General features: G+C 44.3%; 3 protein-coding genes across 5 annotated transcripts in view; 1 reads left to right on the top strand and 2 right to left on the bottom strand.

Moving 5' to 3' along the window:
- The window catches only part of LOC118368456 (EARP-interacting protein homolog), a 72,946-nt gene extending 71,599 nt beyond the window's left edge, over positions 1–1,347 (bottom strand). Inside the window, exons 1-3 of one of the 3 annotated variants that reach the window (XM_035752574.2) lie at positions 1,241–1,347; positions 1,051–1,111; positions 782–865 (exon numbers count right to left, since the gene is read on the bottom strand). In XM_035752574.2, coding sequence (XP_035608467.1) covers positions 782–865; positions 1,051–1,092 — 126 coding nt within the window. In that variant the 5' untranslated portion in view covers positions 1,093–1,111; positions 1,241–1,347. The other 2 variants (XM_035752575.2, XM_052496941.1) reach the window with 2 other exon arrangements.
- LOC118368455 (trafficking protein particle complex subunit 12) lies at positions 755–19,514 on the top strand. Its single transcript, XM_035752573.2, has 13 exons — positions 755–851; positions 1,356–1,431; positions 1,798–3,152; positions 3,270–3,386; positions 10,622–10,735; positions 11,289–11,427; positions 12,554–12,666; positions 12,805–12,877; positions 13,699–13,772; positions 15,135–15,233; positions 15,322–15,422; positions 15,709–15,796; positions 18,629–19,514. The coding sequence occupies exons 3-13, from the start codon at positions 1,809–1,811 to the stop codon at positions 18,869–18,871; spliced, it is 2,505 nt and encodes an 834-aa protein (XP_035608466.2). The 5' UTR covers positions 755–851; positions 1,356–1,431; positions 1,798–1,808; the 3' UTR covers positions 18,872–19,514.
- Positions 19,515–19,596: 82 nt separating this feature from the next.
- LOC118368457 (acireductone dioxygenase) lies at positions 19,597–23,479 on the bottom strand. The gene is made up of 4 exons (XM_035752576.2): positions 23,263–23,479; positions 22,606–22,725; positions 22,261–22,440; positions 19,597–20,044 (listed from the first exon to the last, which is right to left on the bottom strand). Exons 1-4 carry the CDS (start codon positions 23,386–23,388, stop codon positions 19,949–19,951), a joined length of 522 nt encoding a protein of 173 aa, XP_035608469.1. The 5' UTR covers positions 23,389–23,479; the 3' UTR covers positions 19,597–19,948.
- Positions 23,480–26,919: the final 3,440 nt, after the last annotated feature.

Below are 26,919 nucleotides of genomic sequence, written 5' to 3'. Positions count from 1 at the left end.
TTTAATTTTAATGTCCACAGACATTGTTTTTCATTTTTGGTACAGTCCGGAACAGCCAGTACACAGTTGAGCACACTAGAGTTGAGTACACTAATGTGTTGTACTGTACTGAACTCTACTGTACTGTGTTTTTCTGTACTCTACTGTGCTGTACTTTGATGTCCAAACTTGTGAAACATAGACATCTATGACTGGTTCAGATTTGGTCAGGTCTGGACCAACCAAATTTTGTCTTGTTTGCCAGTGTGTAGATTAATACCCAAATATGCAAAGGAGGATATTGCATATTTCAACCTTTGTGTACCCGTTTAGGATAAATCACCATGAAGAGAATGACGTTCATATCCACAATTATGCATTTCTGTGTCGTACACAGTTCTGTTACCGCAATTCTGTTCCCGGGTGTGAATACACATCACTTTCTGTAGTTCAAAAACTAAAATCTATTCAAGGTGTTATGTCATAGGTGACACCCAATTGTTTTCGGCAGACATATTTGAAACTCAATAAATTCGGAGCAGATGTTTAACAGTTTTTGGAAAAACTGGTCACAACAATCGGAGGTAAATTTGACCGATAATCCATGACCAAATTTTGCGTTTGCACAGATCTTCCAGGAAATGTGTTTTTGTAAACATTTCTGTATACATTCTTACATGTAGTCCTGGTGCATGGAGTTGTATGGTTTGCTGAACTTTGTTTTTTGTTTGGCAAACATTTTAAGGTGAAAAAACATTACCATGGAATTGCCCATATACAGCTGTGTAGTAGGTTGACTCACCTGATTGTCAAATTTGAGGGACTGGGTGCCCACAAGGAATCGAATGGCATCTGATTCAGCTGTCTGGGAAGTAAGTGCACGAGCCTGGAGAAGCAAAACAACAAGATAGATACAATTGACACATTGTAAAAATGAATGATATAATTGCAAAGCAACAATGTTGACATACATTGAATACAGCTCAGCTGTCACTGAGGTTAAATTCTTAGCTAGGGGGTTGTCTGACATCGCATTAACGTTATCAAGCAAATGCATGGAACTGACTGTACCTGAAATTCGAGGCCGTATATGACAGGTGCATCGTCCTCCATTTCCCACGTCTGATGGAAGCTTATGATTATTGATAGAAAGCGTAACGTTTAATTTGAGGTTTCACAAATAAGCTGCTTGTACTGGTTATCCATCACCTCACTGGACGTTATTATAGTTCCGCAAACGTAAAAATGAATACTTACGTACCGTATAGTAAATGCCCGTAAATATGTTTGGAAAAAGCTGATATTTATGTTTTAAAATACGTAAAATCTTCAAGAATACCCATTTGACAGTTGCGTATGAAATTTCAACCCTCTAGGACACCGTACATTTCCCTTACTGGAAAACTAACGCAGGCGCACTATTGCCGTAACTGTCATCGTTCCTAAGCAAAGGTAACGTAAAGCTCCCTTTTTTGTTAACATGTATTCGTTTACAGCTTGACAGGAGATTCTGATGCATCGCTACATGTGATTTCTGTAAACAAGTGTTTGGTATTAATACTGTTATGAAACTAGCTAATGTCCCGTTTCGCCATTTGAAGCACAGTTAACTTAGCTTAACAAGCTATTTAAATAGCTGGCTAGCTAGCCAAGCAGTTAGCCTATCGTCATCACGCAACAACCACAACAATATTCTGCTATAGCCCAGTTTAAGAAATACCAAATGCATTACCTATACTTTAACGCACATACTTACAAATCCATGTAATTTTTTTTATATGGATCTACTTTATTTCCCCGTGCTATGCTATTCCTCAGGGCAACGAATCATGGACAACAACGAGACTCCTGCCCAGAGGCCAGTCACTCTTGACATCACAGGGGCAGTGGAGGTTAAACCCAGCCAGAGTGAAGCCCCTATCTCTCCTCAGCCATCCCTCCTTCCCTCCTCTGATGTCCACTTTCAGGAGGAGAGCATCGACCTGGGGGGCGAGTCCTTCATCACTCCCGAGGAGGACAGCCACAGCACACCCTCAGAGAGCCTGATGGACAAGCTCAATGACCAGATGATGGAGAGTGTCATGATCTCTGACTCCCCCAACAACAGTGAGGAGGATGATGTGGTTCCCATGGACAACCTGCTGGAGCAGTTTGAGGAGAGGGAGGAGGAGCCAGCAGCAGCAGTGGTTAAAGAAACCTTAGTGGAGGAAGAGGAGGAGGTGGAGGAGAAAATGGATGATCTGATTGGACAAGACACTACTGAGATCAAGATAGAGGCAGCGATGATGCAGACAAGTCCAGTAGCCTCTAGTCCTGAGGAACCATTGGAGAATGTGAAACAGAAGCTAACCACTGATGACCAGGACGTTATCACTGTCTCTGTCTCTGCTGTAACCCCAGAGGACAGCACCCCCAGCTCAGGCAGCCCCAAGCCTGAGGCAGCAGCCCTAGAAGCTAGCAGCAAAGAGACCACATCTAAGGATGAATCCATCCCTGTGTGCACCATATTCAGCCAGGGCAGCCAGCCCAAAGCCCAGGCCCTGGTGCCGGATGGCTTCCAGCCTACCCTCATTAAATCTCCCAGCTTCAGTAGTGGCACCGGGGGGAGCACAGAGATTACCCCCAGTCAACTGGCTCCCCTGGTCTGCCAGCCCAGCCCCAGCCTCAGCAAGTTTTTCTCTGACAGTGGCCATGTCAACCCGGCTACTGACTTCTTTGACTCCTTCACTACTTCCTCCTTCATCTCTATCAGCAACCCCAACGCAGAGTCCCCAAAGTCAGCCGCCCCACCCGAACGCCAGCTCTGTGCTTCCTCTGGGTCCTCTCTGTCCACCTCTGGGCTTACGGAGTCCTGCATCCTCACCCCTAGCTCCTTCATTGGGCCTACCCAGACTGAAGCCACCCCCAGGCCTCTTCAACAGGCTCCAGTAGAGCCAGCCCCGGCCACAGCCCCTCCTCAGCCCTTCACCCAGCTGCAGGCTGTGTTCTCGGGTGGAGATGACCCGTTTGCCACGGCACTGAACATGAGTGAGGCTGATAAGAGGTACGATGCCTGGCTGCCTTCTGAGGAGACCAGGAAGGTGCTGATCTCCATGGCAACGCAGCACTACAGCCAGGTGTTTGTGGAGAGGGAGAGACTGGCCATGCCCGGACTCAAGTTTGACAACCTGCAGGTGGGTTAGATTGCCATTTGCCCATAGAGCTGGGGTTCCATACATGTTGAGATCTAGTCATTTTCTCCTGGCCCTAACTGATTGTGACCACTGACCAGTTCTGTGTGTGCGTTTCAGGGTGATGCTGTGAAGGATCTGATGGTGCGTTTAATGGGGGAGCAGGCGGCTATGAAGAGGCAGGTCCTTACAGCGAACTCTGTAGAACAGTCCTTCCTGGGCCTCAAACAACTCATTGTGAGTCACTGTGCGTGCATGTTAATGTGTTTGTGTGAACAGGTATTTTATACATCTATATGTAACAGCCTTGTTGCAAACGACTTTCATGGCAGCTTGGTTTACCCACACTTAAAAATATATATAATAATACGCCTTTGCATTCCCCTAAATTTGAAAGAACTAGGATGCACAGAAAGCGCTTGCACTTCTACTTATTCAGTGAGTGAAGACAGCGTAAATTGCTGTTTGTATGTAGCAGATACGCTTGTGACATTCTATGATGACTACCTAGAGTATGCCTCACCTCCCTCATTGAATGGTTGTTAATAGCACAGCCCCATAAAACTGCCTACAATTTCTCTGGTTCACCTGACTCCCCTATCCCTCCATAAAGCATGTCAATTAGTCTGCATAGTGACCTCTCCTCCTCCATGACCTCATTCTCCTCTTTCCTCCCCTTCCCCTGTTTTAGCAAATGCCCCTGACCTGCACTTGGTATTTAAAGCGTATGCACTGTAGCGGAGGGAGGGAGGGAGGGAGGGAGGGAGGGAGGGAGGGAGATCGATCCTCCAGGCTTCGAGTTCTCTCTCCTGCTGTGCTGATGTCTAATGCATGGGAGCTGTTTGCATATTTCAAAGCCTTCTGCTCACACACCCACCTGGCTGCGGTCCTCCAGGAATACACACACACACACACACACACACACACACACACACACACACACACACACACACACACACACACACACACACACACACACACACACACACACACACACACACACACACACACACACACACACACACACACACACACACACACACACACACACACACACACACACACACACACACACACACATTGTGAGTGAGGCAGGTCTGTTGAAATGTCAATGGGTTTTGCTCCTCCACTGTGGCCCTCACAGCTCCAGCCGGCCCAGCCTATCAACCTGACACTGATCAATAGTTATGATTGATTACACCGAATTTGAGACAGTTGGGTGGTCTGTTTCTTCATTCACTTGGTGTATGTTGGCATGGTGTGTGTTAGTGTTAATGGCCTACTTTTGCATGTTTCTTGGGAGGGAAGGGTTCTATATTATGCCCTATGTATAATTATACACATTTTACAATTGTAAAACATTGAGATTCTTGAAAATAACATTTAAGTGCTTGAAAAAGTCCTTGCATTTGTCTGAGTCATGCTTAATAAAATGTATATTGTCCGAGGGCTATGTTGTTATGGGCCAATTTTCATGTTCGTTCCATAATGCAATAAGCGGGAAAATGACAGATATGAGAATATCCGTTAGAAATGTTGAACAATTGGAGATCTAAAGATGTAACAACTAGCTTGCCTACCATTGCCTATGCACTTAAATGGTGAATGGGAAGTGAGCTTCAAATTCCAGTTGAGAAATAAAAATATCAGCTCTTTTTAATCATGGCCACGCAATGCAGTTGCATTTAGAATTGTGCAACGATTTGGCTTTAAAGCACATGTTCAATCCAGCAGAAGCTCTTGTGCTGTCTTGACAGATTTCCCGCTCTTTATCTATATGCTCTGAACGTGTGATAAATAAGAATCATAACAATGAACAAAAATACACACTCACCAATGTCACTCCACAAAATTATGCAAATGAATCTATAGACGACAAGCATGACCGGTCAAATGTATTTACGTCGACTGGTATTCGACTGGTATTCGACTGGTATTTCCATCAATGAAAAGGCTAAAAAGCATCTTGAAATGGGATTTTTTTTCCTTCTTCTCCCAGACAATTGGCCTGCACCAATTCTATTTATTGGCTATTAGAAACCCTGGTGTGTGTGTGTGCGCTCACACAGAGCTATGTTTACCTTGGGGTTGTAGTGACTAATTAGATGTGCCCTATGGCTGTATAGAGATGTGTGTGAGTCTTCCCTCTGGCTTGTGTGTGTGTGTGTGTGTGTGTGTGTACTCCCTCCTGATTCTGGGGGCTGCTGGGAGCTGGCAGTGACTCATGCTGCAGTGCCAGAGTATGACTGCACCCACTGCCACCACACTCCCTCTGAGAGAACACACAAACGCTGGCTATCACAGATAGATGGAGGGAGGAGCACAGAGATTATGGATGGGAAGAACAGAGGAGAGGGAGAGGAAGGACGAGAGAGAAGAGATGGGAAGGGAGGAAGAGAGCTATTAGGCTGGGAAAGAAGAGAGATGAGGGGAGGGGAAGCGAGGGATGAAAAGGAGGAAACGGCCTCTGTGGAGAAGAGCGAGGCTTTGAGAACAGATGCTGCGTTCTCTCGCTCTCTCTCCCCATCCCCCGCTGATACAGACAGACAGTGGTGATATACACCACTGAGAGAACATTATTCATAGGCGAGCTCAGATAATATTATTAACACCACCTGAACATACAGTAACTGAGTCCAAATATCATAGCTCCACACTTTGACTTGAAATAGGACTGACCCAAACCCTGTTGAATGTTGGTGTTGTAGAGGGAGAGCCAGATCCTCTTTCTCTTTGCTTGGTTAACTGTCCTCTATCCCTCAGGATGTCTCTCTCTCCCTCCCATCCCTCTCTCTACCCTTCCTTTGAGAGCTAGTGACCTGTCTGTCCTCTCCCCTGAGTCGGCCCGTCAGCATTTCCCCTCTTGCTCAGCAGGGCTCAGGGACTTTATTTTTTTCTCTCTCTTTCTTCCCTCTCTCTCGTCCCTTCCTCATTTCCTCTGAGGCTTGTGTTATGACCCGTCTCTTGTCTCTTGTGGCCAATGTCAGCTGGCCAATGCCTCCTCTTGCTCAGCATTACCCATGGCCCCTCTCCTTCCCCCCTCTGGTGACCTGTCCCCCCCCCGCCTCTCCCCATAGTCATATTGGCCTAGGGCTTATATTTCTCTCATCTCTCTCCCTCCGGTGACCTGTCTCCTCGCTCTCCCTGTGGCTGGTCAGCGTCCCCGCTCTCTCAGCAGGGCCCTGGGCTGGTTAATCTGTCACTCTGATTAACCACCTCTCTCCTTCCTTCTCTCCATCCCTCTCTTCCTCTGGGGCTGATGACCTCCCTCTCTCCCTAGTGTGCTGGTGTCTGGGCCTGGGGCCAGGCCCGTCTGTGCCGGGGCCATATGTCCAGTGGAGGAAGGGGAGGGGAGGTATGATTAGCATCATCCCCACCTTCCTCCCACCTTGGCTGGGTCAGCCTTGGCCTTGACGCTCCCTCTCATCTGTAACCACAATGACCTGCATTATACAGTAGCTACCTGGAGGTGTGCAGCAGAGTTGTCATTACCTCAACCATTTACAACGTTGAGATCTGGACTAGCTGTGTCAGCTGTTTGTCCTATGCTATGGCAGTCAGTGCTCTTCAGCACTGGTCCTGGGCATAAGCACAGAGCGAGGCAATGTAGCTACAGCTAGGTACTGAGTTTTGTAAAGGGAGAATGAGGCCTTTAAATCCATCTGTGGACAACGTCATCAAACACGGTCACCCAAAGGAAAGCTGTTCAGAACTGTCCCAGAGACAGCCATTACAGGGTCATACAGAGTTGCTATAGCGATCCCTACTAAACGAGTTACTTCAAAATGCCTTCATATCAGTCATGTGATCTATACCATTGTCCCAGGGCTATAGATGTCTGGATCCCTTCAAACAGAAACTACGGTGGTCTTTAGAACAGTCAGCCAGTCAGTCCATCCTCTTGGCCTGGAGGCAAAGCCCTGGACTGGCACTCAGGGCCACTGATACAGAGCCTTACAGCCCTTCACCAAACCATCAAAGACAAGTTAGCCACTAGCAAGGCCTTAGAGATGCTAGTGTGTTTTGCATACTACCTTTCTTTTGTCTCTCCCCTCTATTCATTCAAAATTCTGGGGCTAAATTGAAGTGGCACAGGAGCTTTAGTTTGTTAGGCAGAGCAGGGCGAGTAGCCTTTCTACTGTGTTTGGCTGGAGGCTGGCGTCTCACGAGAACCCTGGCAGTGGGTGTGCAGTGAGCTTCGCTTCAGGGAGTTTCTACTTCACAAAAGGAAAATCTCTCAAACTTGTGATCTTCAACACAATTTAAGAATCCTCGCCCCTTTTAAACCCGTGACGCTGCTAATTGCAAACACAGCTGTTTGTTTCTGTGTGTTTTGTATGAGTAGGGAATCCAGTGGTATTCTATTGAAGTAGTAGGCTGTAGTGAAGTCTCTCTGTTCTTCTCCTATTATGGGGTGGGGATGGAGCTCCCTGGCGGGGGCCCAAGGCCTGATTGGTTTTACTGGCTCTGGAGTCTCTCGCTGTTGCCCCGTCAGAACTGTGGCTAGTCAAGCAGACACTAGCTGGCTTGTAATCCTATTGGTTCTCTCTCCCCCAGCTGTGTGTGTGCGTGTGTGCACGCCACGCGTCTGTAGTACTCACAAGGGCTTCTGTTGAACCTTATTTTTTTAATCAGGTGAATAAAAAGGGATGAGCTGAAAGGAAGCTCATACCCCTGCCTCCCCGGTGGCTGTGCGTGAACACTATGCATGCAAACTGTGGCTAATCCACTTCCTTCCCCAGTGTGAGAGACAGGAGTTTTCATTTAGGCCTGCACTGTGGCCCTGCTCAGTACACTTTCTGCGTTCACCCGCATTTCCTCATTAAATATCACTCAATATAATCAGCAACTTCTCTGTCTTAATGCATCCTCACTTGATTTAGGAGGATCCGATTGGCTCTTATTGCAGAGTAATATGAGCGGAGGTAAATTTATACTGAAAACATATATTAACACAGCATGTAAAGTTGTTGGTCCCATGTGTCATGTGCTGAAATAAAAGATCCCAGAAATGTTCCATACACACAAAATAAAATTGTTTACATCCCTGTTGGGGAGCATATCTGCATTCCCAGTCATGTGAAATCCATAGATTAGAGCCTAATGCATTTATTTCAATGAACTGATTTCCTTCTATGAACTGTAACTCGGTAAAAATCTTTGACGTTTTTGCGTGTTGCGTTTTTAAATTTTTGTTCAGTGTATTAGTCATGTTCATCTACTGTTCTCTCTCTCACCTCTTCTAATAGACCTTTCTCACACCTGGGATTATTGATGCTGTTGGGTGTTTGGGTATGCATGATGGCACTAACTAACATTGGTCTTGATGGGTCATTCCATGCCATTTCAGCAAGCCATGACACCCACCATCTCTGGCTCTGAAATCATTTCTGTCGTTAGAAACAGAAGATTAGCATTCCTGCAACATTATTTTTGTTGGGAAATAATTTGATTTTGATCATTAGAAGTTAAGCTAATTGACTGCACCCAAATGAGCCATTTTAATTTATAGGATTCATATCATATCCAATGAATATAGTACCTCACATATGATTTGTACCTAACTTTTTGTTCTAGCAATGAGATTGTAAAAAGCCACCCATAGATCCCACACCAAACCCACCCCAACAACGAGTATCAGTTGTAGGAATGCTAATCTTTTGTTTCTAACAACAGAATACATTTAGGAACAATCTAGATGGTGGGTGTCGATCCTCTTTCTTGTACTTTTTGAGATGGAACGACCCCTTGTTGAAAACCCTTACTGTCCCTCTCCTGAACACTAACTCACAGCCATCTAATTCCGGAAACAAGTAGCTTACCTGCCCTCAACTCTGCCTACCCCATGTGCAGGGAACAGAGGTGTGGACCCCATTGTTTACAGGCTCCTCTGTTAGCACTTCTGGAGCTTTCTAGTTGCATCACCAACAGTTCCCTCCTCTGTGACGTTGTGTGTGCCTGTATTGGGTGTGAAATAACGTTTGAATTGCAGGCTATCCCTGTATTCTGCTGGTTGTTATCAGTCTCTTACCAGGACTATGGAAAAGTTGTGCCTATTTTAAACCGGCACCCCTTTTGGAGACCACCCACCCAGCCAACAGGTGGCGTTCTTTTTCAAGCCTACTTGCGACTTGGTGCCACTACATTGTGGGATATGGTTGATTTCATAAGGGCCGTGGGAGTGTATGTGTGTACAGTATAGGGTTGTGCGAGTGTATGTGTGTACAGTATAGGGTCGTGCGAGTGTATGTGTGTACAGTATAGGGTCGTGCGAGTGTATGCGTGTACAGTATAGGGTCGTGCGAGTGTATGCGTGTACAGTATAGGGTCGTGCGAGTGTATGTGTGTACAGTATAGGGTCGTGCGAGTGTATGTGTGTACAGTATAGGGTCGTGCGAGTGTATGCGTGTACAGTATAGGGTCGTGCGAGTGTATGCGTGTACAGTATAGGGTTGTAAACTCAGGTAACTTTCCCCACATTCCCTGGGGACTACCGTGGGTTCTGTCTCAGTGGCTGCAGCTGCTTTTGGCCATCTCCATGTCTCGTTTTCAGCTTCATTTCACCCCCTAATGAAGATTTAGAGGCACCAGGGACACTGGTATGGGGGAGAGGGAGGGAGGGAGGGAGGGAGTGTGTGTGTGTGTGGAAGAGTGAGAGGGGGGAGAAAGGATGTCTTTCATTGTCCCAGTGAAATTGTCATCACAAATTAACACAGCCAAAAAGTCCAAATTGGCTACAAAAATGTAGGCATAAGGTTCAGTGTTCCTGCAGTTAGGTTTAAAATACAATTTTAAGTGGAGAAGTTGTAGAAATGGGTGGGGTTTAGTCATAATTAGGACTTCGTGGGTGTGTTTAACTAATGATAACCCAGTGAAATCTCCCATGATGGAACCCCACCTGTGCTCCAGTATAGAAAGAAAGCTGTCTGTTGTGACTGGGCTCTCCCTCCTCTATTCACTCAACAGATCTAGCTTGCATTCCTCTCCTCTCTGTTCTTCTATTCTCCTTTCTCCCCCCCCCTCCCCTTCTGTTTCATGTGTAATCCTCTGCTGCCTAATTAGCTGGCTGGCTGTGATGAATGGCCGTGCAGTGAAAACCCAATCTCTGGGCTGACCTTGTCATCCTTACTGATTGGGAGGCTCGACTCCACACACCCTCTTATGCCCCTCTGTCCCCTGTCTTTGGCTGCCCTGGCTCCTTACCACTAATACCACCAGTCATAAACTCACTTGACAATGCTATGGTTGGCATCTCTGGTTGGTTCAATTTAGCGGTCACCCTGTCGTGTGTGTGTGTGTGTGTGTGTGTGTGTGTGTGTGTGTGTGTGTGTGTGTGTGTGTGTGTGTGTGTGTGTGTGTGTGTGTGTGTGTGTGTGTGTGTGTGTGTGTGTGTGTGTGTGTGTGTGTGTGTGTGTGCCTATCCTCTCACCTTGTCTGTTGGTTTTGTTGTAACGGCTCTTCTGTCCCTGTAGAGCACGAAGAACTGGCGTGCTGCGGTGGACCTGACAGGCAGACTGCTGACAGCTCATGGTCAGGGCTACGGTAAGGCTGGCCAGCCCTCCAGCCACAACACTGACTCACTACAGGTACCTGTGTGTCTGTCTGTAAATGTTTGTTTGTCTTTGGCAATGCTGGTGCACATGCCTGTATGTGTGAGAGTGGTTTATGTGAGTAAGTCCCGTATCTGATCATAATAATAATAATAATAATATATGCCATTTAGCAGACGCTTATCATGTATGTAGCTAAGGGTCGGTACAGTGTGTCTGGGGAATAGAGGTAAGACGAACGTGTGTGTGTGGTAGAGGAGAGGATGGGGGTGAAAGCCAGGAGCTGCCTGCATGAATTAGACTCAGGATGACAAGAGTGGGTTGACACACACACACCCACAGAGTGGGTGGGGTGGGGGTGGGGACAGGCTAGGATGACAGGAGTGGGCTGACACACACACACCCACAGAGTGGGTGGGGGTGGGGACAGGCTAGGATGACAGGAGTGGGCTGACACACACACACCCACAGAGTGGGTGGGGGTGGGGACAGGCTAGGATGACAGGAGTGGGCTGACACACACACACCCACAGAGTGGGTGGGTGGGGGTGGGGACAGGCTAGGATGACAGGAGTGTGTGTTGTTGCAGCTGTGGTTTGTTCGCCTGGCCCTGCTCACCAAGCTGAGCCTGTTCCAGAACGCTGAGATGGAACTGGAGCCGTTTGGAAACCTGGACCAACCTGACCTCTACTATGAATACTATCCTACCGTATACCCTGGGAGGAGAGGTACACACCATCTATACTTAAATACTAACCAAACGCTCTGACCCCCCTGATCAAACCATAGAAATCCCCAGCCCTGCTAACAACCAAAGACAACACTTTATTTCACAGCCACTGTAGTTTTTCCCTTTGAACTCTGCATGAGCAGCTCTCTGATGTAGTGCCATAGCTTTAGTCTTTACAGCCCTAGGGTCTACTATAGTAGAGGCAATCGCTGTAGAGTCATGGCCGCGGACACACAGACAGCGAGAGAACCGAGGTGAACGCTTGAAGCGACACCACACAGCAGTCCAAGGGGAGAGCAGATTGAATTTCCATTCCTCAATATTAAATGCTTTGTGCTGCCCTAGGTGGCTACAGATACTGGCAACAGTTTCCTGCCTGGCATCAAAGATTGACATCTGAAGGTCTGCTGCCCCCATCCAATATCTATTATCCATGATCTAACTCTTAGAAGGAACATTAGCGAGCGCCAAGCATATCCTCTCAAACAACCAGCAGGGATATACTGTTTAAAAAAACCAGAATCGGTTATTCATTTGTTTACAAAGTGAGAGGGAAAAGTTTAATGTTTTTTTAAAGGAAACTTGAATAGTTTTATTTTCTATCTGCATCAACAAGTCATAGTTTCACTAAATGATGGGATGTACTTTCATTTAGTTCACTCTTTCTACACGAAGCCGACAAGTCCGATGTTTCCTTAGGTCAACAGGGTGAAATGTGTTTAACCCCTGACCCTTAGTACTCCCGAACATGGCTGTTCTCTCTGTGACGTCACTGTAAAGCTGTAGATAGGAGTCGTGGGTGTTTTCATGGGTGCTGCTGATAACCAGAGAATCTCTACACAGACAGCGACAGACAGCCCGAGACGGTGCTTCCTCTGTAGCTATCAAAGAGCCAGAGATCAAAGGCTCAAAGCTCAGGCACATGACTCACTGCTCACCTCTAGGTAGGGCCTTCGTTCCTCAGGAGAGAGGGGCGAGAGGAAGAGAGCTGGAGGAAGAGAGTGTTGGATAAAGAGAGAGAGGAGGCTTCCTGCTTTGCAGCACACGTTTCTCAACACCATCTGTACGTCTGTGGGAGTTTGTGAATGACATATGTGTGAAGATTCTCTCTCTCGTTCTTTCAGGCTCCATGGTTCCGTTCTCGATGCGGGTGCTGCATGCAGAGCTGCCTCAGTACCTGGGGAAACCACAGGAGTCTCTGGACAGACTACACAGCATGAGGACCGTCTGTCAGACCGTGAGTTCACACACCAACTTTCTCTCGTGTCCTCCCTCGCTTTTGTTTTCTTCCAATAAAGTCAGTAATGGGTTGAAAAAGAATGACTACCTTGTTTACAACGTGTCCCCTTTTATGAAACACTGTCTCTCCTGATAGATCCTGGATAACCTTGAGCAGGGCTTGGCTGAGGACGGCAGCATGATCAACCTCACCCAGGAGAACAGACAAGGTGCAGTACAGAACAGTGTCTCGTCCCCACCTGTCCCACACTATCTGAGAGAGTGGCGTAAACCCCACACTCTATACCCAGTGTTATTCAACCTCCGCCATCCTCTTCCCAGTGAAGCCACTATTTTGCTGTTTGTCGTATATTAAAGGAACTTATTAAATGGGCATAGACCATTGAGACAGTTGGTTTGAAGTCGTGAGAAAGCAATCAATACATAAGACATGGCCAACTTTTCAATAATTGGTTCGTCATACTGTTCAGATGCAGAGGGATCTGGTAGTTGCACCTCACTCCTTTGTCAGTCTCTCTCTCTGCTTCTCTTCCTACGCACTCAATAACAAAGACTAGCACATCTCAATAGACCCCCACTGAGTGATGGCCTCAGTCAGCAGAACACACACACACACACACAATATGACTGTACACACAATCCAGTCCATACACATTCACGCATATGAGAACACATCTTGCTGCAGCTGAGCGCAAACAAGCCCACTGACAGCCTATACAATCAGCCTGAGGATAGAAAGAGTCAGTGTGTGGGAGAGGGAGTTGCAGCGTCTTCCCTCCCTTCTCAGACAAACGATGATGGTGATGGGAATACTAGTGTGATGAGGGGAGGGGGTAGTTGGATAGAGAGATGGGAGAGAAAGGGAAGGAGGTGCTGAATTTGCTCTCTCTCGTGCTTCTGTTGTGTGTTATATTCAACTCTGTTTTTGTACAGTGAAATGTTGATTCAATTGGTCCCACAATGCTAAAATTGTCCCGGTAAATAAATCAACAGGTCTGAAATGAAACCAATGTGTCCTCCTTTGTTGCAGCATCTCTTCAGCTGTGGAAGTCTCGTCTGAGTCGGGTCATGTACGCCATGGCGAACTGTCTGCTCATGATGAAGGTATGTGTTCCGCGTGTGTGTGTGTGGGTGGGGGAGGGATTATAACGGCAGCACAGAGCTACCAGAGTGCCTTGTGGGTGTATGCGCACACACACACACCAACTGTAACACACACATTCATTGACGTACTTGCCCAGTCACATATTCACACACATGCCCGTCAATGGCTGTCAGGAAGCTAGCGGAGGAATGGATAACAACTAGCAAGCCACGTACACACACACACACACACACACACACAATGGCTAATAAAGGCTTATTGGATTTAACAGCATTGTTTTGGTGCATAGTGAGTAAACGTGTTGGAGGTCTTGTCGGGTGTGTGTGTTTCATTATATAAGGAGATATGCCGTTTGTCTGGTTCGGTCCTCTTCATTCTGCCTTCCCCTCAGTCCAGAACTCTGTCTAGAGACCCATGCTGACAGTGGAACAGCCAGGCGGACGCTAGCCTGAGCATATCCTGCACCAAGACACTGTCTGTCCACCCAGAGTCTAGACCAAATGAGGGAACAGTGAAACACAAAGCTATCGTGTAACAGAACCACCATTCTGGATGATCTGACTATCATGGCTTGGAGTCGCAATGTAATTGGCAGATGCATAGTGACACAGTGTTCACCTGACACCCACAATACATTTGACAAGTTCCTTCGATGAAGACGGCATTCATCATGTTTAATGGCCCTCTATACCAGGGTTATTCAACTCTTACTCTACGAGGTCCGGAGCCTCCTGTTTGTCTGTTCTACCTGATAATTAATTGCACCCACCTGGTGTCCCAGGTCTAAATCAGTCCCTGATTAGAGGGGAACAATGAGAAAATGCAGTAGAACTGGCGTTGAGGTTCAAAGTTGAGTTTGAGGGCTCTATACTTTACTAGAGAATGCTTTCTAACAATGTTGCTTGTTCTTTCCTAGTGACAGTTGTATGTAAAATGTTGTTTGTGTTGGTCTGTAGATGTATGATGGCAGACCACAGGCTTCCCAGTAATATCCCATAGGATCACTCTGATTGGATTCTTTGTTAGTGGGAGATGGAGAAAGCGGGAGAGAGAGAAAGTGGGGAGTCGTTCTGTACATAGGACCATAGAAAGAGACACAGCGCCATCTGCTGGTGGTAGCATGAATGTAAACACACACACACTGCACCAACTCACTGACCTCTCTCCCATTCCCAGATACATAGCAGCCATGCTCAGCAGTTCAGTCAGCATGTGAGCGATGTGATGTGTGGTAGAGAACAGCCATGGCTGGGGCAAGGTGTGACCAGGGACACCTCTCCCTACTAATGGTCAATACACTTGATTAATTCTAACTCTGTCTGTCTCCCTCTCTCTTTCTGTCTCCCTCTCTCTTTATCTAGGACTATGTTCTGGCTGTAGAGACATATCACTCCATCGTCCAGTACGAGCCTCAGCAGAAAGTACAGCTGCTGAGTGGGATAGGACGCATATTCCTGCAGGTGAACACACACACCTTTTTCTCTTTCAATTTCAACTACTTTTTCCACAACATAATGCGTTTTGGTTTGAATTGTTATTTTTGACCAGATTGGAGACATCAAAACAGCCGAGAAGTATTTCCTAGATGTGGAGAAAGCCTCTCTGGAGAAGGGAAGTGGAACTACAGACACATGCGTTTTGATGAATAGGTACGAATCAGTGTGTGTCATAAATGAAACTATTTCCTGATTCATTTATCTGTACTTCTGTCAGACTTCCCTTACAGTTGTAGGGTGTGAGCAGGCACAGGGGTCACTTTGTGATGCTTTGCTAGGAGACAAAATGGTGCCATTCACACTGTGTTGATTCACATTAGCTGTTAATTGCTGTCAGTTGGCCGACTGACACATCTTCACACAGAATCACTGCAGTGACTTTGTCATATGATAGGTCTCTGTAGTAACCCAGCTGACCTGTGTGTGTTGTGTGGTTCAGGGCCTTCATCTACCTCAGTCAGAACAACTACTCAGAGGCACACTCCTCGTTCGCAGAGGTCCTAAAGATCGACCCCAAAAACCCTGTGGTAGGTGATCACGCAATCTACGACAACCGTACGTGATTAAGACCGAACACATTTTATAGGATACAATCGGAAGTTTTACTTTCCTAGAAGACTGTAAATAAACGAGTGCACTGTAGTTTGAGGCAGATCTCACCCCTCGACTTCATGATATTTCCCCTCAAGCAAGAAAACAGTCTCCCTCTCTCTCCCTAAGGCAACATTATCTTCTCCCTAGACAAATAACGCCTTTCTTCCCTCTCCTCTGTGCAGAGCTCTTCTCCTTTCTTCCTCAGGCAAATGACTCTCCTCTCCTTCTCTGTAGATGAATAATTATTATTGTCCTACTCTTCTCAAGCCTTTGTCCCCTCTCCTCTATTTACACACGTGCATTCATTTATTTACAGTCTTCTAGTAAAACTTCCGATGTATCTTCTAAAATGTGTAGTCTTAATCACGTATAGTTGTCGTAGATTGCCCTCTTTGCTCTCCCTGCAGGCAAAAAACTCCTTTCTGCGTTCTCTCCCCTGTCGACATACTACAGTATATTTTCATATGGGTATTACTATATTTATTCACTGTAGTGTTTTTGCGGAAGTACAGTATTAGTACTAGTATTCATTGCAGTGTTTATGTACATGTCTGTAGTAAAGTTTACTGTAGTAAAATCTATAGCATATACTGTATTTACTATTTGTTTTTATCTTTGTCATAAAAGTGGGGGCTTTCTCCTTGAGGAAACCTACTGGGCAAATACTAAGAGCAAATGTTGCATAACATGTATAGTACCGGTCAAATGTTTGGACACAACTCATGCAAGGGTTTTTCTTTATTTTCTACATTGTAGAATAGTGATGACAAAATTATGAAATAACACATATGGAATCATGTAGCAACCAAAAACGCGATGGGATGGCGTATCGCTGCAGAAGGCTGTGGTAGCCATGCTGGTTAAGTGTGCCTTGAATTCTAAATAAATCACTGACAGTGTCACCAGCAAAGCACCATCACACCACCTCCTCCATGCTTCACGGTGGGAACCACATGCGGAGATCATCTGTCCACCTACTCTACGTCTCGCAGACACGGCGGTCTCAAATTTGGACATTTCCACCGGTCTAATGTCCATTGCTTGTGTTTCTTGGCTCAAGCAAGTCTCTTCTTATTGGTGTCCTTTTACTAGTGGTTTCTTTGCAGCAATTCGACCATGAAGGCCTGATTCACGCAGTCTCCTTTGAACAGTTGATTGTTGAGATGGGTCTTACTTGAACTCTGAAGCATTTATTTGGGCTGTAATTTCTGAGGCTGGTAACTCTAATGAACTTCTCTGCAGCAGAAGTAACTCTGGGTATTCCTTTCCTGTGGCGGTCCTCATGAGAGCCAGTTTCATCATGGCACTTGGTTTTTGCATCTGCAGTTCTTGACATTTTCTGGATCGACTGACCTTTATGTCTTAAAGTAAAGATGGACTGTCATTTTTTTTTTGCTTATTTGAGTGGTTCTTGACATAATATGGACTTGGTCTTTTACCAAATAGGGCTACCTTCTGTATACCATCCCTACCTTGACACAACACAACCAATTGTCTCAAATGCATTACAGAAAGAAATTCCACAAATTAACAAGGCACACCTCTTAATTTAAATGCATTCCAGGTGACTACCTCGTGAAGCAGGTTGAGAGAATGCAAAGGGTGGCTACTTTGAAGAATCTCATAAAATATTTTGATTTGTTTAACACTTTTTTGGTTACTACATGATTCCATATGTGTTATTTCATAGTTTGTCTTCACTATTATTATACAATGTAGAAAATTGTAAAAAATAAAGAAAAACTCTGGAATGAGTCCAAACTTTTGACTGGTACTGTAGGTAGGACTCGAGTCTGAACTGATAGTTCAGAGCTTCTGCTCTTTTCTAAAACCTGTAGCGAACACAATATACAATCTATACTTGGATTAGGATTCTCACTCATGGGTGGCACAAATTGGGGAATGGGTGAAGCATATGTTAAAAAAATTATTTTTAATTTTTTATGTAGTATTACTATGGTTACGGGTTTTTTGCTGACATTAATGTAGTATAGACGGGTTGGTTGTTTAGCAACAAAAATGACGCGTGTGCAACTATGGGCCAAAAAAGACTAGGTTGGCTTAGATCGTTGACAACATGGAAACTATATTTCATCTCCAATGTTTATTGAAAACAAATACATTTGCACAATGAGCACTTGTCTCTCAAATACATTGTTACAGTTGTTGGTTGGCTAGTGAATTTTCCATATTAGCATTGACTGGAAATCAGTCAACATGGTATCAAGAACAAGATGAAACGAGTCACTTAAGATTCCCTACATGGCAGTTTCTTGTCATTGTTGGTAGCTGTCTGGCAATCCAGAATCACAAATACTCAGGGACTTCTGATCCATTTGAAGAGTGTGCATCGGAAACATGACGTCGTCAACCAACCCATCGATTTACTACAGTTTTTTTTGCAGATAATACTGTAGTATTACATAGTATTATCCAGTATACTACAACATTCTGAAGTATGCACTACATTATCAAACTATACTAGTGTGAAGTATAGTATTCTACAGTATACTACAAAATTCTATAGTAAGCACTTCACGGTCGAGGGTTACCACCATGTATAGTATTCTACAAAATTATATAGTAAGTACTACACATGATCGAGGGATACTACAGTGTGCAGTATACTGTATTCTACAATATTACACATGATCAAGGGATACTACAGTAGTAGAGTAATACCACTGCTTTCCCTTCACTTCTGAGACCTTTCTGACCTCTCTTCTTCCTGCGGGCCAATAACCTCTCTCTCCTCTCCCCTACAGGCGAATAACAATGCCGCAGTGTGCCTGTTGTACCTGGGCCGTCTGAAGGAGTCGCTGAGACAGCTGGAGGGCCTGGTGCAACAGGACCCGGCCCTGTACCTCCACGAGAGCGTCCTTTTCAACCTGACCACCATGTACGAGCTGGAGTCGTCCCGCTCCACCCAGAAGAAACAGGCCCTGCTGGAGTCAGTGGCCTGTCGAGAGGGAGACAGCTTCAACACACAGTGCCTCAAACTGGTGTAGAGGGATCCATGGAGGTATGGGACCCTTGTAGGTCACAAGATTAGAGCAAAACATTTCCAAGAACAGGGGGCCATCAGGAGTGTGACCTAGGCTTGAGTGTCATTACACTCCACTAAACAACATGGGCATTACCCTGCCTGTCCTCACAGCGCAGGCAAATCCACTCCCCATAATATACTAGTAGTGATGGAAATGATGATGATTGTGTAACTCACAAGTGAATGCTGATACGATATCCATGTGAATACATACAGTAGTGTTTTTAGACAAGGCAGAGATGTTGTATTCCTGTGTGATTAAGACCTGAGTAAATCATGTTATTTTGTCCTGTAAAATCAACCACACTTAAAAGGTCTTCTGTAACTTTTTGAATTTGAGGGTCAATGATTGACTTGTCTCAGGATCCACCCCTCTCCACAAAAGGAATGTAATGTAGATATGGAATAATTCAACTGTACATATTATTATTCATAGGGAAAATATATTAATGGAAAGTGTTAATTTACTTAAATCACTTATTGAATTATCCTAATGATCTCAAGTATAACTGTTTGTTTACATGTTGTGGTGTTTGAAGTGTACTGTATTGCTCTGGATGTGAGAAAAGGAATCTTGTTTATCCAAATAAACTGAACATGGTGTAGACCTTTTACAATGGTTATTAATTGAGACCAGACTTGTAACAATCAATTACTTTGGAAGAATGAAAAGTTAAGACAACTAAATGATTGAAGAGTGATTTTTTTAATGCGATAGCTTACTGGCATTTTAGCTCACCGTAGGTAACAAACAGCTTACTAGACTTGATTCTCACTGACTTAGTGTTACAAAAATAGAATGTGACCTTGAGTGGTGCAATACAACAGACAGAATTGTAGAAAGTGGCATTTTAATTAGTATAATTGCTTACAATGTAGGCACTGCACGAGTTGAAATACCTGATAATACAAAAGCCTTTCATGAGTCTTTGATTATCCAACTCCACTAAATTGGTTGGTCATAGAAATTGTGTAATTCTATGGACACTGCATCCATTCAGTACCACCTGTTGCTCGTCTTAAGCACATTGGAGAGCGCTCACATACTTCTGGCGAGTATAAACTCATCTGCTGGACGATTGTAGGCCTTCCATACAGGCTCCCCCACGAACAGTCTCATGGCTTGAGTGTAGTTCTGTAAAATGCATGAGGAAAAACAATCAACATTTTACTTGAAATGTAAAAATCTTACTTTTGACTTGGACATGCAGTATGACTCTAGACCTAGACATTCTCATATTCATATAGGTCAACTGCTGGCAGTGTGTGCATATCCTATCCTAACCACATGACCTGACGGAAGACATTGAGGGAGTTCGATTAAGCTGAGCCGCGGTGCACCGGTCTACAATGCCTTCAGAAATTATACACACCCCTCAACTTTTTCCACAGAGTGTCACAGGCCTACACACAATACCCCATAATGTAAATTCCATTGTTTCTATCATTTACAAATTAATTAAACAAAAAGCTTGAGTCTAAGTATTCAACCCCTTTTATGGCAAGCCTAAATAAAGTTCAGCAGTAAAAATGCATAAGTCAGAAGTTGCATGGACTCAATGTGCAAGTGTTTTACATGACTTTCCAATGACTACCTCATCTCTGTACCCCACACATACAGATAATTGTAAGGTCCCTCAGTCAAGCAGGGAATTTCAAACAGATTCAACCACAAGACCAGGGAGGTGTTCCAATGCCTTTCAAAGGGCACCTATTGGTAGATGGGTAAAACATACATGTAAAAAAAGCAGATATTAAATATCCCTTTGAGCATGGTGAAGTTATTATACTTTGGATGGTGTATCAATACACCAAGTCACCACAAAGACACAGGCGTCCTTCCTATCTCAGTTGCCGGAGAGGAAGGAAACCGCTCAAGGATTTCATCATGACTTAAAGCCAATGGTGACTTTAAAACAGTTAGAGCTTAATGTCTGTGGTAAGAGAACTGAGGATGTATCAACAACATTGTAGTTACTCCACAATATTAACCTAAATGACAGAGTGAAAAGGAGGAAGGAAGCCTGTAAGGAATACAAATATTTGTTTGCAATAAGGCACTAAAGAAAAACAGCTAAAAATGTGGCAAAGAAATTAATGCTTTGTATTCAGGACAAAGTTATGTTTAGGGCAAATCCAACATTACTAAGTACCACTTCATATTTTCAAACATGGTGGTGGCTGCATCATGTTATGGGTATGCTTGTCATGGACAAGGACTAGGGAGTTTTTTTAGGATACAAAGAAATGGAAGAGAGCTAAGTACAGGCAAAATCCTAGTGGAAAACCTGGTTGAGTCTGCTTTCCAACAGACACTGGGAGACAAAACTCACCTTTCAGCAGGACAATAACCTAAGGCCAAATCAACACTGGAGTTGCTTACCAAGACGACATTGAATGTTCCTGCTAACTTGGCAGAGCTTGAATCATTTTTTAAGAATAACGTACAAATATTGTCCAATCCAGGTGTGTAAAGCTCTTAAGACTTAGACTCACAGCTGTAATTGTTGCCAAAGGTGATTCTAACATTTATTGAATACTTATGTAAATAAGATATTTTTGTACTTTATTTAAGAAATGTGCAAATATTTCTTAAAACATGTTTTCAATTTGTCATTATGGGGTATTATGTGTAGATGGGTGAGGAAAAAGAATATTTAATCCATTTGGAATTCAAGCAGTAACAAAAACATAAGTCAAGGGGGTATGAATGCTTTCTGAAGGCACTGTATGGCCAGTGATATCAACAGGAAAAAGCAGTGAGGGAGCCACCCATCCCATGAGAGTGAATGTCATTCCAGTGCACTGCACTGCCTGCTATAAATTCTAATCAGATAGTGTTTGCATGTTTAGGTAAAAAGACAAATAATGTCCTGTTTGAAACACTGGGCGGATTCGATGATGCTGAGTACCGGTCTGTGGTCCGTGACGTGAAAAAGCATAAGTGATGAGGGATCAGGGCCCTTCTCAATTGGAACAGTAATCTGCACCGCTTAGTCTTGTTGTCAACAAGGCAGCATGGTGCTTCATTCAGAAAAAAATGTTCCCCCATCAAATATAGGTTCAAGTTTTCATTAGGAAGGTAGATATAGCATTTTTATCAAAAGTAATCACTTCTGCATGTGAAAACACATACCTACTCATTACTCCACATACTTAACCTACATCACTTAACGATCGGCCACGAGCGGGGAACCTGGCTCACACCTGGAAGGAAGCCTGGTTCCAAAACTAATGCAATTGCTTTTCGCCTTCTACCAGGGCAACCCGGGACAGATAATCGAATGCCCTCCATGTTGGACAGTTTTACTGTAGGTGTTGTAAACAGCCAAATGACAAATGGAGCCATACGGTCTCAGTCAGAGTGAATCTGTGGTAGATGCCTGCAGGCAGAGTGATCAGGTCTCCCTTGGTCATGGCGATGCGGATCCAGCGGTCCTCTCTGTCCCTCACATCAAAGTAGGCCCTGCCATCCAGGATGTAGCGTATCTCATCATCCAGGTGAAGGTGCTCCTCAAAAAACATCTTCAGCTTGGGACAAGAGTACACAAATGGCAGGACACTTTTAATTAATGTGCTTTTATAAAGTATCATTATAACAAGTCTAATATTGGCGTTCAAAATAACAGGTGAAACAAATGTAATCTGACTCCGAGCACCCTCAAATGTGTTCTTGTCACTGTACGCAGGCATTACCTTGTCCTCGTAGTTAGGTAGTTTGTCCTTGTCGATAGTGATGATGTCGGAGTAGGAGTAGCCTCTGTCTTTACGGATCTTTTCCAGCGCAGGGTCTGTTTCATAAATATCAGCATCTAACTGGAAGACATGGACAGTACAGAATCAACCAGTCTGTCTCTGGTCTCATAAAAAAAAAAATTGTGGCTAACATTAGCTAGGTTACGAGTTAGGTTAAATGGTTAAAGTTAGCTTACATGCTAAGTAGTTGCAAATTAGTTAAAACGCTAAATCTGTCGGTGATGAGATTCGAACATGCAACCTTTGGATTGCTAGATGTTCGCGTTATAAGAATACCCATACACCTTATTTTCATTTTGGCCTAAGTAACCCGTTTTATGTAACTATACCAAACGAAAAATATACTCATTTGAACGTCCCGGGAACAACGTTTACTATGTTACGTCTAGTCTATGAGACAAGGCTGGCGACTCAGCCGCTACTGTTATGCAATCCAATTTAGCCAGTCACATTGGTTTCCGTACAATTGCATTCACAGACGTGTATGACAGTAAATAACGAAGTAGATAACCTAACCAGCTAAACGTTGACAACTTTTCCTTGATAACTGAAGTTACCAAGTTGTTATCCCGCCTTGCTCGCTAGTTAGCTAACTACCTTCCAGTAGAAAACCCCAATATTTTCTAACTCCTTCAAAGAGACGGGTTCGTTTGGATTTAGTTTATGTGGCATCCTATGATCTTCGTCAGAATCGTCCATAAACCAAGCCTCAATCGACGCCATGGTATGGCACTGAATAAACGTTAAAACAAAGATAAATCTTATTATTCTTGTTCTTCTATGATGTAATGGCGGTCCGCAAACGTTAAAGTTGCATTCTGCCACCTACTGTGCTGGAGTGTGTGGTCAATGACGGTTTACAACATTAGCTCCACATTTCTAAATCTTGCTACCTAACTCAGTACTTCTGAGAAAATAAAAATAAATACCCCTACTAGCTTCTAATAGATCCCACCTCATCCCTAAAGAGAAATGTGTAGATAGCTAAGTAGGAACATGCACGTGATAAAAACACAAAAGATAACGTCACTTTGGAATGGTAATGAGGAAACGTTAAAAATAATAGTTCGCATTTCAACTCATTGCAATGTCAATAACTAATTCAACATATGATTTCAGTAGTCTGTTAGAGCAGTGATTGAGGAGGGACAACCTGAGGGGGACTTGAACCGGCAACCCTTGATTTTTTTTGTCAAAGATCACTACTTTCAACTACCTCATCAGAACATTGGAACAAAAGTGGGAGCACTTGTATTGTCTATCCCGCTGAATATCCCATTACAAATAAATCATTAATGTTCTACCATAAGAGGAGGAATTCACTTAGGTCCAATGCAGCCGTTTGTTAAAATCTAAAATTCAAATCATTTCTGGGTAACAATTAAGTGCCTTATTGTGATTGTTTACAATTAAAATGGTTTAAAAAAAAGAAACAAAAATAGCTTCTTTGCAAAGAGCAATTTCTCAAGCAAGCAATTTTGTCAGGACTGCCTGGGAGTGTTCAGAGTGGAAAGAGGAAAACTGAAAGCAAGCTGTTAATAGTGTTTCACAAGTAACCAAAATGTTGCTGGTTTGAATCCCTGAGCCGACTAGGTAAAAAATCTGTTGATGTGCGTTTTAAAAAAAGGCACTTAACCCTAATTGTTCTGGAAAAGAGTGCCTGTTAAATATGACCCAAATGTAAATGTTATTCTAACCTCATAGGGTGGAGATCCACTGTATATTTTCACGAAACAAAAACATAAACGCAACAATTTCAAAGATCTTAATAAGTTACAGTTTATATCATGAAATCAGCCGATTGATATAAATTAATTAGGCCCTAATCTATGGATTTCACATGACTGGGAATACAAATCAAATCAAATCCAATTTTATTTGTCACATACACATGGTTAGCATATGTTAACGCGAGTGTAGCGAAATGCTTGTGCTTCTAGTTCCGACAATGCAGTAATAACCAACAAGTAATCTAGCTAACAATTCCAAATCTACTGTCTTATACACAGTGTAAGGTGATAAAGAATATGTACATAAAGATATATGAATGAGTGATGGTACAGAGCAGCATAGGCAAGATACAGTAGATGGTATCGAGTACAGTATATACATATAAGATGAGTATGTAAACAAAGTGGCATAGTTAAAGTGGCTAGTGACACATGTATTACATAAGGATGCAGTAGATCAAATCAAATCAAATCAAATGTATTTATATAGCCCTTCGTACATCAGCTGATATCTCAAAGTGCTGTACAGAAACCCAGCCTAAAACCCCAAACAGCAAACAATGCAGGTGTAAAAGCACAGTGGCTAGGAAAAACTCCCTAGAAAGGCCAAAACCTAGGAAGAAACCTAGAGAGGAACCGGGCTATGTGGGGTGGCCAGTCCTCTTCTGGCTGTGCCGGGTAGAGATTATAACAGAACATGACCAAGATGTTCAAATGTTCATAAATGACCAGCATGGTCGAATAATAATAAGGCAGAACAGTTGAAACTGGAGCAGCAGCACAGTCAGGTGGACTGGGGACAGCAAGGAGCCATCATGTCAGGTAGTCCTGGGGCACGGTCCTAGGGCTCAGGTCCTCCGAGAGAGAGAAAGAAAGAGAGAATTAGAGAGAGCATATGTGGGGTGGCCAGTCCTCTTCTGGCTGTGCCGGGTGGAGATTATAACAGAACGTGGCCAAGATGTTCAAATGTTCATAAATGACCAGCATGGTTGAATAATAGTAAGGCAGAACAGTTGAAACTGGAGCAGCAGCATGGCCAGGTGGACTGGGGACAGCAAGGAGTCATCATGTCAGGTAGTCCTGGGACATGGTCCTAGGGCCCAGGCCAGTTGAAACTGGAGCAGCAGCATGGTCAGGTGGACTGGGGACAGCAAGGAGTCATCATGTCAGGTAGTCCTGGGGCATGGTCCTAGGGCTCAGGTCCTCCGAGAGAGAGAAAGAAAGAGAGAAGGAGAGAATTAGAGAACGCACACTTAGATTCACACAGGACACCGAATAGGACAGGAGAAGTACTCCAGATATAACAAACTGACCCTAGCCCCCCGACACATAAACTACTGCAGCATAAATACTGGAGGCTGAGACAGGAGGGGTCAGGAGACACTGTGGCCCCATCCGAGGACACCCCCGGACAGGGCCAAATGATATAGATGATATAGAGTACAGTAGAGTACAGTATATACGTATGCATATGAGATAAATAATGTAGGTTATGTAAACATTATATTAGGTAGCATTGTTTAAAGTGGCTAGTGCTATATTTTACATAATTTCCCATAAATTCCCATTATTAAAGTGGCTGGAGTTGAGTCGGTGTCAGTGTGTTGGCAGCAGCCACTCAATGTTAGTGGTGTCTGTTTAACAGTCTTATGGCCTTGAGATAGAAGCTGTTTTTCAGTCTCTCGGTCCCAGCTTTAATGCACCTGTACTGACCTCGCCTTCTGGATGATAGCGGGGTGAACAGGCAGTGGCTCGGGTGGTTGTTGTCCTTGATGATCTTTATGGCCTTCCTGTGACATCGGGTAGTGTAGGTGTCCTGGAGGGCAGGTAGTTTGTCCCCGGTGATGCGTTGTGCAGACCTCACAACCCTCTGAAGAGCCTTACGGTTGTGGGCGGAGCGAGGCGCTGCTGCGCCTTCTTCACGATGCTGTCTGTGTGAGTGGACCAATTCAGTTTGTCTGTGATGTGTATGCCGAGGAACTTAAAACTTACTACCCTCTCCACTACTGTTCCATCTATGTGGATAGGGGGGTGTTCCCTCTGCTGTTTCCTGAAGTCCACAATCATCTCCTTAGTTTTGTTGACGTTGAGTGTGAGGTTATTTTCCTGACACCACACTCCGAGGGCCCTCACCTCCTCCCTGTATATGTTGGTCACAGATACATACATATATTTTTTTAAACAGTCAGTATTTGGTGTGACCACCATTTGCCTCATGCAGCGCGACACATCTCCTTGGCACAGAGTTGATTGTGGCCTGTGGAATGTTGCCTCACTGTTGAAGCTTCACTGTACTATCCACAGCTCCCCACAAGGTGGCGGCCATGTAGTTGACACACACAACATTCCTGTCTTAATCATTCATATCTGTAGTTGAGGTGATAAAACAGTCGGGATTGTGTGATCCTGTGTTTTCTCATATCAGTGATATTTAAATAGGAATTTAGCTGTAGCATGAATCACATGAGTTGAAAATGACACGCTCTTTGTATGCATGCTTCTTGAAGATGCAACACAGGAAATA

This window comes from Oncorhynchus keta, chromosome 35 (assembly GCF_023373465.1).
Source record: "Oncorhynchus keta strain PuntledgeMale-10-30-2019 chromosome 35, Oket_V2, whole genome shotgun sequence".
Classification (NCBI taxonomy): domain Eukaryota; kingdom Metazoa; phylum Chordata; class Actinopteri; order Salmoniformes; family Salmonidae; genus Oncorhynchus; species Oncorhynchus keta.
Note: the sequence above shows the minus strand (reverse complement) of the source record. Positions and strands in the feature narration are given on the sequence as shown.